Below are 10,120 nucleotides of genomic sequence, written 5' to 3'. Positions count from 1 at the left end.
TTGCCGCGCGTTTTCCGCGGGCTCCGTAGCAGCGCTAGCTCTCGACCAATCGGCGCGCGGGACACGCCCCCAACGTTCCCGCCGCCGTTGACGTTTACGCAGCCGGCGCCGGCGCCTCTGCCGTGCGGCTTCCTGGGAATTGTAGTTCCGGGGACAGACAGCCGAGCTCTCGGTTTGGGGAACGGAGTGGGTGGGGTCGCTTTCCAAGCTTCGCCCCGGTGTCTCTGGAGCTTCGCCCGCCGGGGCTAGTGGGATGGGAGGGAAATAAAAGGGAAATTGAGGCGGGCCTTGGAGGACCCGATTCGGTCAGGGCCTAGAAGTTCAAATACCACTATACTCCCAGAATACGGTGTCTGTATCGCTGAATTCCTGTCCCCCATCTGGTTTCAGGCACTTTGTACTCGCGGTCCCTGCCACTCCACACAGTCTAAGACCCGTGGACTAGGAATCCGCGCTCCCATGGAGCTCAAACCTTCATTCTTGGAGTTCCCCAACTCCCCCTCTCTGTCGCTCATCCGGAGCGCCCCCCTCCCCTTGCCTGGTACTACCCTCTCTCTCATTCGGGCTAAGACTCCCCGAACCAAGACCGCAGACTTCTAAAGACTCGGCTCAGAGTCTCCACCCACCACGCAGGCTCCTTCCCCCCAACTCGGGGTGCACCCCCATACCACCCTTCTCCCTCTCCCCCATCTTAGCGAGAAGCACGCCTCCTAGATTTGTCCACCGCGCGGCACGTCTCTTTCGATTCCCTGCTTTCAGCGGGGCTCACGCCCTCGGCCTGTGGATTTCTGTTCCTCACCAGGGTCCCAGTTCCTCCAGCTCCGTTTTCCCCTCTCCGGCCCCACAACCTTTCTTCCTTTCTCCTCGGATATCAGGGGGGCTCACATCTCCTGACTCAGCTCTCCCATCCCACACCGCGATCAAGCCCCAGACTTCGTTTTCCTTTCCGGTGCCCGCTCTTACCCGCCCCCAACAGCCCTTTCCCCTCTCCCTGCCCACCCTGGGAACCCGCGGCCCCTGACTCGCCAGCCCTTCCCGGCCCCACCTCCTCTGCGCCCGATTCTCACCCGGGCTCAGGGCCTCCAGCTGCAGTCGATCGGCTTGCAGGATGTACAATCTTGTTGCCGGCAGGGCCGCACCTGCACCAGATTCTCGCTGTCCATGAACACCGGGCCCGGCGCTGTGCCCAGCACCTCGCGGCTGCGCTCCTGCTTGCCCAGGTCGCAGAAACAGCGCCACTTTCCCCACGGGCCAAGGACAGAGTCTCCCAATTCTAAGGATGGAGGGCCAGGTAGAGGGGAACCTATCCCCTCCCCCTCTAGGGAGGGAGGAGGATAAAGACACTAACACATAACAGCTGTTCATGTTTGCCGGGCTGTGCCTCTGCCAGTACCCCACCATAGATTATCTCATTTAATCTTCCCATTAGTCCCAGGTGAGGAAACTCATAGCTAGAGAGCAAGCCGCCCTTCCAAGCTCACATATCTGGTGAGTGGCCCAGACGGACTGCAAAATAACACTTCCCACCTGTGCCTGCCTGTCCAGTTGGTGTCCACAATCTGAAGGTGACTCCTATCTCTTCAGGGGCGTGATCATGAGTCTGTCCAATGGACAAAGTGTCACCTGACCAGCAGCGTTGTCAGGTGGTAAATTAAATGACATAACTGGCATAATGAAGGTACTTAAAGCCCCTGGCGATGTGCTCACATGTAATACAAAAACAATTATTGTGATCACTTTCAAAGCAGCTGCAACATTTATGAGAGGCCCTTTACAACTGTTCTTTTACTGATTCCTCCCTCCATAAGGCCTGAGTTGACAGGTCTTAGCCTAACTCTGTGGTTCACAAAGTCCTGACACCTCATGTACTCACCAAGCCTCAGCCAGACAATACTGGCCTCTTTCCATTCCCCTGTCAGGACTTTGACCTTGGCACTTGCTGTTCTGACTCCCTGGCGCACTCTTCCCCCTAAATCTTCGCATTTTCGTCTTTTGCTTGGCATCTGGCTGCATTGGGTATCTTTCTTCAGCCGGGCCTTCTCTGAGTTCAGAAGTTTACCTGCACCCTTCCTTCTCTATCTCCGCCCTTCCCAGTACTACCCATGACTTTAAGGGTATGTCTGCTTCGGTATTTATTGCCTGCCCGTGTCCCGTCTCCCCGTGTAAGCTGCTTAAAGACAGTCTCTGTCTCAATTTACAGGTGAGAAAACTAAGCCTCAGAGAAAACTAACCAGCCCGAATGGCGCCGCCACGGCGCAGTTGGGCAGAGATTTGCAGTCCCTGGAGGAGGGTCTATTTGCAGCCACCTGGTGAAGTAGGAAAATGGGGCACCATTCCTCACAGTCATACCCGCGGCCTGCGGTTACCTTTCTCCCGATGCTGCAGCCGCAGCTGCTCCCAGATGTCCCCTTCGCCCTGCTCGCCGAAGTAATGGTAGTCGGGGGAGACCTGGACAGGGGTCGCCAGCAGCAGGAGCATCAGAGGCGGCAGCAGTAGCGCCGCCCGGCTCCAGGCCATGCCCGACTCCAACCGACCCCGGCGCGCTCCAAAGAGGAGCCCCGCGCGCAGTCTGCGGCGCCCCACACCACCCCCGCGGAAGGGTGCAGTGGTCGGGGCCCACGGCTGCTCGTCTCCCCCCGCGGCCCGCTGGCACGTGGATGCGACCAGCCCCGCTTCCCCTCCCCTGCGGTTGCAGTGGACCCGACCGCCCGGCTCGTCCGCCCACCCCCCCGCCCTGCGCGTCATGGTTCGGGCCGGGCATAAAAGGCTCCGCGGCCCAGGGTGCACTTGGCGCTGAGAGAGCGAGTCCGCGCATCTGCTGCTCCGCGCGCCACGCCCTTGCCCACGCAGGTATGAACACCTCGAGTGCACCGGGCTGCCTCGATCCCCCTTGGTGCAGCCCAGGCTCCATCCAGGCCTCAGCGCTGGCTGCCTTTATTTTCCGCCCACCCTAGCGACTGCCTTTGTGCTTGCGGGGAAAACCGAGGCCAGAGCCTTGGAGTACAGGCCGCATCCCCAGGCTCCCCGCCCCCTGCTCGCGGCGTCTCCTGCTGGGCCGGTGGGCTTGCGCGGCCGCGCTCAGGCCGACGCGCAAACGAGGGGCCGGGCGGCAGCTGTCCCGCCGCTCTCGCTGTCCAGGGGGGTGGGTCTCCCAAAGTCTCAAGGCCGTGTGGACCTGGTCCTGGAGAGGGTGCAGGGCAGTGCTGCTGTTGCCTCCGCCGCTCTGACTCAGTAACTGGGCCCAGCCGCCTCGTGACCTTGGGGAGCGAGGACAAAGGGTCCTCCCGGGCGTACTGACCGGGAGGGGGTGGGTCTCAGCTTTCAGTCATGGCTTCAGGCAACGCGCACATCGGAAAGCACGCCCCCGAGTTCCAGGCCACCGCCGTGGTAGATGGCGCCTTCAAGGAGGTGAAGCTTTCAGACTACAGAGGTGAGGGCGGCCTGGAGGGGAGCCTGGTGGGGGCGGAGCACAGGCATTAGAGGCACTGAGCCCTCACTCCTTGTCTATTCGCACCCCGTTCCCCAGGGAAATACTTGGTTCTCTTTTTCTACCCGCTGGACTTCACCTTTGTGTGCCCCACGGAGATCATCGCTTTCAGTGAGCATGCTGAGGAGTTCCACAAGCTGGGCTGCGAGGTGCTGGGGGTCTCCGTCGACTCTCAGTTCACCCACCTGGCTTGGTATGAGTGGGGACCAGCAAGGAGGGAGGGTGCAGCTAAACCTGCCCGTCCATAGGGTCGGAGCTGTGTGTTCTCGTGGCCAGTGTTCAATCTCTGCGCCTCCCTTTCGCATCTTGAAAATAATGGAAATAGTGATGTCCAAAGTCTTTAACGATGATGACAATTAGCATTTGGAAACTAGTCGGGAGGCCTAGAGAGTTGCAGATGTTTTATCTCACTTAGGGCAACACCAGTCTCCCTCCCAAGAACTATTTCAATAAGGTGAAAACTCCAGTTCAAGAGAGTGAAGGGATGGGTGCCAGAACACAGAGATAAAGATAGAAGGATAGAGACAAAGGCAGGTTCTCTGCCCCAAGATGCAGGCAGCCACAAGCACATGTGAAGCCATTTGCTAGAGTATTAGCTTAGTCTTCCCAGCTGGAGGAAACAGCCCCTGCACCCACTTCAGGGTGGGATGGGTGGGGCTCCCCAGGCCTTACTCCAAAGCCCCTTATCGCTCACCTCCAGCACTCCCTCTCCAGCCCTTATCACACCCAGGCCCGCATGGTGAGGACCTTGCTGTGCCAGGCATCCTGAGGTCCCAGCCCTGTCTTCCCCACCCCTAGGATCAACACCCCTCGGAAGGAGGGAGGCTTGGGCCCCCTGAACATCCCCCTGCTGGCTGATGTAACCAGAAGCTTGTCCCGTGATTATGGTGTGCTAAAGGAAGACGAGGGCATCGCCTACAGGTACTGTGGCAGCCTCAGGAAGCCCCTGTCCTCAGGGTGTCAGGGTGAGGGGACCACTCTTGGGTGATGCCCTCCTTGCCCCTAACCCTGTGGCTAGCAGGAAGTCGATACTCCCTCCCCTAGCCCTAATAGTGGGAGCCCCAGCTCCTCACTATGAACCCTGATATCTTAGGGGCCTCTTTATCATCGATGGCAAGGGTATCCTTCGCCAGATCACTATCAATGATTTGCCCGTGGGACGCTCCGTGGACGAGGCTCTGCGGCTGGTCCAGGCCTTCCAGTACACAGATGAGCACGGGGAAGGTGAGCAGACACACACACTGACATGTTCACATGTGGGTACCTATGCAGCCCCTCTGTCATGCGTGCGTACATTCATTGCCTGCTTATCACCCGTGTGGGATGGATGTGAGGGCCCCAAAGAAGATTCAGCTCAAGGCCGGAAGCCAGGAAGTTTCTAGTCTGGTGGGGGAAATACCCCAATATGAGACTGGGGAGCTGGGAGGTAATAGAAATCTATAGAAGGTATTTGAGAATGAGTGTCCCAGGCAGGCTTTAATGTTAGTTGGATCAGAGTATCTTCTCATGTGAAGGACACAACCTGATCACAGCCAGGCCCTCGAAGTCCAGTGGGGCTGGGGCTGAGAGAGAAAGATGGGATGAAAGGAGCCAAAAAGGAAGTTAAAATGTCAGCCAGAAAATCCTGCAGCTGGGTTTGGAGGGCTTCTCCATGCAGCATGGTCTTGGGCCTGGAACACTCGGCTCCAGGCTTTTTCTTCTGCAACTCATGCTCTTGCTTTGCCTATCTGTCCCCTCACTATGGCCCTACCTTGAATATGGCCCTTTAACCTCACATGTGCATCTCTGTCTTTCCAGTCTGTCCTGCTGGCTGGAAGCCAGGCAGTGACACAATCAAGCCCAATGTGGACGACAGCAAGGAATATTTCTCCAAACACAACTAGGCTGGCAGACAGGTGGCAAGCTTGGGTCTTGGCCCCCATCTGTGCCCCTGTCTGGGTGCCTTGAGCTGACCCAGGAAAGGCCAGACCTGCCCCTTCAGACTCTACAGTCCATGGCCCTAAAGGGCTAGGCCAAGGCCTTCTCAAGCTCCCAGCTGGGAGCTGGTGAATGGTGACCCCCTCCCAGGGCACAGGCCTAGACGTGACCAATAAAGTGTTCGGGACAGTTAAGTCTGTGTTCGTGTGGTTTGTCCTGGTGTGGTACCACACCACTCCCCGCCCCCTTTCTCCAGGCTCTGGTCTGGGAAACTGACTGTAGTTACTGATCTCCACCACAAGGTGGCAGTCGCACCTCACGCTCAGCGCTTACTCTTCCTCTTTTTCCTTGGCCTGAAGGCGGTTGGGGAGTGAGGAAGGTGGCGCTGTTTGCCCCTTGCAGGGAGCAAGTCCCAGGCTGCCTTACAACCTGAAACCTGGCTACTCAGGGCAGCACTCGCACCTTGTCAACAACCAGCTTGGGTTCAAATGCCTCTTAAGAGCTGTGATCTTCCCTGGGTCTCTTCAACAGCAAATTGGGAATAAAGACAACCAACCCACATCACTATACACGTTAAAAGGGATCTAAAAGTATGTGAAGCTCAGGGCCCTGTTAATGGTTATTAGGACCAGGTCCCTGGGGCTGAAAGAAGGTGGGGACTCAATCCTGAGAGCAGAACCAAGAGTGGGAACTTGATGTACACACATAGTCCCTCCTGCAAGTTCTGCCCCACCCCAGATTGGAAGGGCTTTCCATCTGCCCCGGGAGTGGAAGGATGAGAGTGAAGCTGGAAGGCAGGTGTTAGGAGCAAGACAGTGTTAGAAGGAGTGCAGTTTGATGCTGTGCATGTTCAGGGGAGTGGCTTTACCACTCTAAGCCCCCATTTCCTTCCACAGAACAAGATTGATATGTGTATTTAATCCATAGGCCCATTATTAATATTGCTACCCACCCTAATATGCTCCAAGGTCACTCTTCTCAGCCTTGGAGTTTTATCTACACTCCCCAAGGCCCTGCGTGATCTTCCCTGACCTCATCTCTCCCTTCCTGGTTCACTCCATTGCAGCACACTGGCTTCTTGCTGTTCTTTAACAGGCTGATTTGTTCAGGCCACAGGAACTTTGCATGTGCCGTTCCCTCTGCCCAGAGAGCTGTTACTCAGGATTCTCGGGGCTTGACTTCAAATCTGAAAAATCACTTCATTAAAGGTTCATATTCCCCATCCATTCTCAGCTCAAAGCAGCTCACCTCTCCTGCCCCATCACTACTACTTTGACCAGTTTTTTCTCTTCCTAGCACTTACCACCATCTCCGAATCATGTTTGCTTGTTTATTGTCTGTCTGCCCTGGTCCAAGATTGACACCAAGGCCAGGTTGTTCAGTATTTTATAAATGAATTAATAAAGCGTCTGTTTTAACCCACCTCGCCCCTGTGGCCTGGTTTCTTGGCCTGTGTTTCCCTCTGCTGCTCTGGGGGCCTCCAGCTCCAAAGCCAACCAGACCCCCTCGGGGCTCACCAGCCTCCCTCCACCCGTCCCAGCTACGGGGGAAGCAGCCCCATGCGAGGGCGGCGGCGGCGGCGGCGGCGGCGCCCGGCGGCCCAAGCAGCCGCCCCGGCAGGACCAGACCTGGCAGTCGCCCCGCTCCAGGCCTGGCACCCGGGAGGGGAAACTGGCAGACGGGCACCGCCCTTCCTGGCGGGGGTGGGGGGACCGCGGCAGTCACGACGCGCAGGCAACTGCAACCCCCCGCCCGGGTCAGGTCAGACGGAGCAGGCGTGGGCGCGACAGGGCCCAGGCGCCAGCCCGATGTGGGGAGAATCTGGGGTGGCTCCCAGAGCTCAGGAGCGCGGCCCGCCCACCGCGGACTCTCTGGACCCAGGCCTGGGGCTTTCCGGGCCTCGGCAGCCTTCTGCCTGGGAAAATCCCGGCCCCCTTCCCGGCGCCGCGGCCCTGCCCGGCAGAGCGGGGGAGGGGATTCCCGGAATCTGCCCGGAGACCGCCGTCGCGTCACTGGGCAGAATCGGCCCATGTTTGGACAGCGCTTCCGCTGCGTCAGCGGGGAAAGCCCCGGCGCGCGCGGCTGGGCGGGGCCGCGCCCGCGCACTGCGCGTTTCGCCCCAGGCATCCCGGCCTCTGGTGCTGGCTGGCTGGACCGCGTAACCGCGCTGGACCTCCCAACCTGGAAAATGAGGGGACGCAAGAAGGGTTGGACACCTGAAGTGGGGCCGCAAGATGCCTGAACAGAGCTGGCGAGGATGACACGTACTAGAACGAGGCACAAACAGCAGTGGGATGGGGGCCGCCCAGTACTCTTCCCTCCGCCCGCCCGGGTTGGAAAAAAAGACAACAGAAATTAATAAAGAACCTTTTTTTTCTTTACTTAAATAGATTCAATAAAAAGTCCGAACAACAAACGCACACACACACACAAACACATCAAAATAAACTCTTTAGATAACAAGTGCGTGTTTCTTTTCCACAGTACGTTGCAGAGGGGGAGGGCAGGGGGCGGAGGTCCCCTCCCCAGTATCCCCGCGGGCTTGAGTACCAGGCGGCGGGGCCAGCTCCGCCGCCATCGCCCCCTCCTCCCCTCCCTGTTAAATACACAAATATATTATATCCAATATGAATTGAGTCTTTCCAGCAAGAAAAAAAAACATACAAAAAACGTGGAAGGGGGGCTTGTAAACGTCGAGGTGGAAGGACTGGGCGCAGAGCGGGCGAGCAGGAGTCCAGTGTGGTTTGCGGCGCCCCCAGGTCCCAAGGCCGGTGCCCACCGCCTGCCCCCTTGCCCCATGGGAGGCGGGCGCCCAGCCGTCCAGGCTGGGGAAATGTCCGTAAGGAGGGGGTATGGGGGGGCGCTCAGAAGGCGTGTCCCTTGACCCCAAGCAGCAGCTGGCAGCCGTTGCTGACGTGGGTCATGACCTTCTGTTTGAGCTGGGCCACCTGCTCCCGGAGGAGGCCGGCAGTGCTGGACAGCCCCGCGTTCTCGGCCTTGAGTGTCTTCACCTTGTCCTCCAGGCGCGCGATACGCTCCAGCTTCCGCTTCCGGCACTTAGTGGCCGCCAGCCGGTTCCGCAGCCGCTTGCGCTCTACTTTGATGCGCTCCTGGTCTTCCATGTTGATGGGGGACACTGGCGGCGTGGCGTCGCGACTGCGCGCCTCAGGCACGGTCTGCGGTTCCTCCTTGAAGGTGGAGGCGCCGCGACCCAGGCCCAGCTGCGCAGGGTGGCCACCGGCGAAGGGCGGCGCGTGTGGGAGGTAGCTGATGGTGGCCGTCGGGTATGAGCTCCCAGTGCCGACGGCGGTCCCGGCGCCTCCGGAGGGCGCAGAGGCTGGAGAATAGCTGCTGAGGTTGGTGTAGACGGGAGGCGGCTCCGGGCCGGCGTAGACACCCGCGGGCCCGGCCGGGGGACCCCCGCTGGCGCCCAGGGACACGTTGGGGGGTGTCACGTGGTTCATCTTGTGCAGGTCGTCCAGGGCTTTTACAAAGCCGTCGGCGAAGCCTTCCTGCTCCTCGGTGACGCCGCCCCCTGCGCCCCCCGCACCTCCACCGCTGCCACCCCCGCGGGGGTAAAAGTACTGTCCCGGAGGCGTGGGCGTTGTCGTGATCACGCCGTTGCTGTTGGGGACGATCAGGCGCTCCAGCTCCGATGAGGCGAGCTTGAGCGACGCGCCTGTGTCTGAGCCCTGGCCGGAAAAGTAGCTGCCGCCACCGCTGCCCTCTGGGCCGGGACCCCGCGCCCCGGGTGCTTTGAGATTTCGGTAGGGGTCGGCCAGGTTGAGCGCCAGGCTGGGTTTCAGGAGTTTGTAGTCGTGTAGAGAGAGGCCGCCAGGAGTCCGGCCGTATCCCGCCGCTGCGTATGAGTCGTCGTGGTAGAAGGGCTGTTCCATTTTAGTGCACATCCGGCCGGCCCGGGCGGTCTGAGGGGGTCCCTGCGGGGCCGCCCCGGGCCTCGCTGCAGCGAGCGGCGCGCTGTCCGCGGCGGTAGCTGGACTGGGTGGCTGGACGCGGGTTCCTGGGGGCTGGCACAGGCTGGGAGAGGCCAGCGGCGGCAGTGCGCGGAAGCTCTGTGCGGCTTCTCGAGCCCCCCTACCCCTCTCTAGTGCGCTCGCTTTCTTGGTGTCGCTTCCCCCTTGCTCCCTGCTCCCAGCTGGCTCCGATGGTGGCCTGGCCGCGCTCAAGGTCCCAGCCGCTCAGCCGGAGCCACAAGCCTTTATACGGCGATTGTCAGCTGCGGAAGTGCACTCCGATTGGCCGTCGCCGGAGCCAGGCCCCCGCGCCCCCCTCCTGGAGCGTGGGGAAGGGGAGGAGGCGGCTCGCGTCACTGTCAGGAAGCGCGTGTCCTTGTAAACAGCGGCCACGGGCTGGGTGGCTCGGCAAGGCTGCAGGGGGAGGGGCTCAGGGGACCCTGGGGTGCACAACGAAGGGGGTGCTGGAGAGGTCTGAGACACACGGGGAGAGGCTCCAGGGAGGCCGATAATTTCCCTGGAATACGCAATGAGGGTTAGGAGGAACTGGTACAGAGCAAGTGTGTGTGTGTTGAGGGGGTGGTCCTGGAGGGCGCGCTGAAGGCCTGAGGGATCCGGAGTATCCCAGAGGGGCTGGAGGGCTGAGAATGCACTGAGAGATCCCGCAAAGGAGAGACAGGAGAGCTAAGCAGGGTAGCCCCAGGAAGGGTAGGGAGACGCCTGACTCAGGAATTGAGTAGTT

The 10,120-nt window shown here is 60.0% G+C and overlaps 3 protein-coding genes across 3 annotated transcripts; 1 reads left to right on the top strand and 2 right to left on the bottom strand.

Moving 5' to 3' along the window:
- Window positions 1-105: 105 nt before the first annotated feature.
- On the bottom strand, window positions 106-2,678 carry THSD8 (thrombospondin type 1 domain containing 8). The gene is made up of 3 exons (XM_064479887.1): window positions 2,367-2,678; window positions 1,068-1,273; window positions 106-245 (listed from the first exon to the last, which is right to left on the bottom strand). Exons 1-2 carry the CDS (start codon window positions 2,515-2,517, stop codon window positions 1,074-1,076), a joined length of 351 nt encoding a protein of 116 aa, XP_064335957.1. The 5' UTR covers window positions 2,518-2,678; the 3' UTR covers window positions 106-245; window positions 1,068-1,073.
- Window positions 2,679-2,735: 57 nt separating this feature from the next.
- PRDX2 (peroxiredoxin 2) lies at window positions 2,736-5,598 on the top strand. The gene is made up of 6 exons (XM_010993804.3): window positions 2,736-2,850; window positions 3,319-3,430; window positions 3,527-3,680; window positions 4,286-4,408; window positions 4,581-4,711; window positions 5,285-5,598. Exons 2-6 carry the CDS (start codon window positions 3,328-3,330, stop codon window positions 5,368-5,370), a joined length of 597 nt encoding a protein of 198 aa, XP_010992106.1. The 5' UTR covers window positions 2,736-2,850; window positions 3,319-3,327; the 3' UTR covers window positions 5,371-5,598.
- A 2,161-nt stretch (window positions 5,599-7,759) lies between these two features.
- Window positions 7,760-9,617, bottom strand: JUNB (JunB proto-oncogene, AP-1 transcription factor subunit). Its single transcript, XM_010993803.3, has one exon. The coding sequence runs from the start codon at window positions 9,310-9,312 to the stop codon at window positions 8,269-8,271; it is 1,044 nt and encodes a 347-aa protein (XP_010992105.1). The 5' UTR covers window positions 9,313-9,617; the 3' UTR covers window positions 7,760-8,268.
- Between the last annotated feature and the right edge of the window lie 503 nt (window positions 9,618-10,120).

This window comes from Camelus dromedarius, chromosome 27 (genome assembly GCF_036321535.1).
Source record: "Camelus dromedarius isolate mCamDro1 chromosome 27, mCamDro1.pat, whole genome shotgun sequence".
NCBI lineage: Eukaryota > Metazoa > Chordata > Mammalia > Artiodactyla > Camelidae > Camelus > Camelus dromedarius.
The sequence above is the reverse complement of the archived record's forward strand: the minus strand, read 5'-3'. Positions and strand labels throughout refer to the sequence as shown.

Excerpts from the sequence above, each read along its gene's own strand:
- THSD8 (XM_064479887.1), bottom strand. The coding sequence starts at position 2,517 with ATGGCCTGGAGCCGGGCGGCGCTACTGCTGCCGCCTCTGATGCTCCTG. Across the intron at positions 1,274-2,366 it reads GCTGCAGCATCGGGAGAAAG|AATTGGGAGACTCTGTCCTT; the intron begins GTAACCGCAGGC and ends CTCCATCCTTAG.
- PRDX2 (XM_010993804.3), top strand. The coding sequence starts at position 3,328 with ATGGCTTCAGGCAACGCGCACATCGGAAAGCACGCCCCCGAGTTCCAG. Across the intron at positions 3,431-3,526 it reads GAAGCTTTCAGACTACAGAG|GGAAATACTTGGTTCTCTTT; the intron begins GTGAGGGCGGCC and ends CCCGTTCCCCAG. Across the intron at positions 3,681-4,285 it reads CAGTTCACCCACCTGGCTTG|GATCAACACCCCTCGGAAGG; the intron begins GTATGAGTGGGG and ends CCCCACCCCTAG.
- JUNB (XM_010993803.3), bottom strand. The coding sequence starts at position 9,312 with ATGTGCACTAAAATGGAACAGCCCTTCTACCACGACGACTCATACGCA.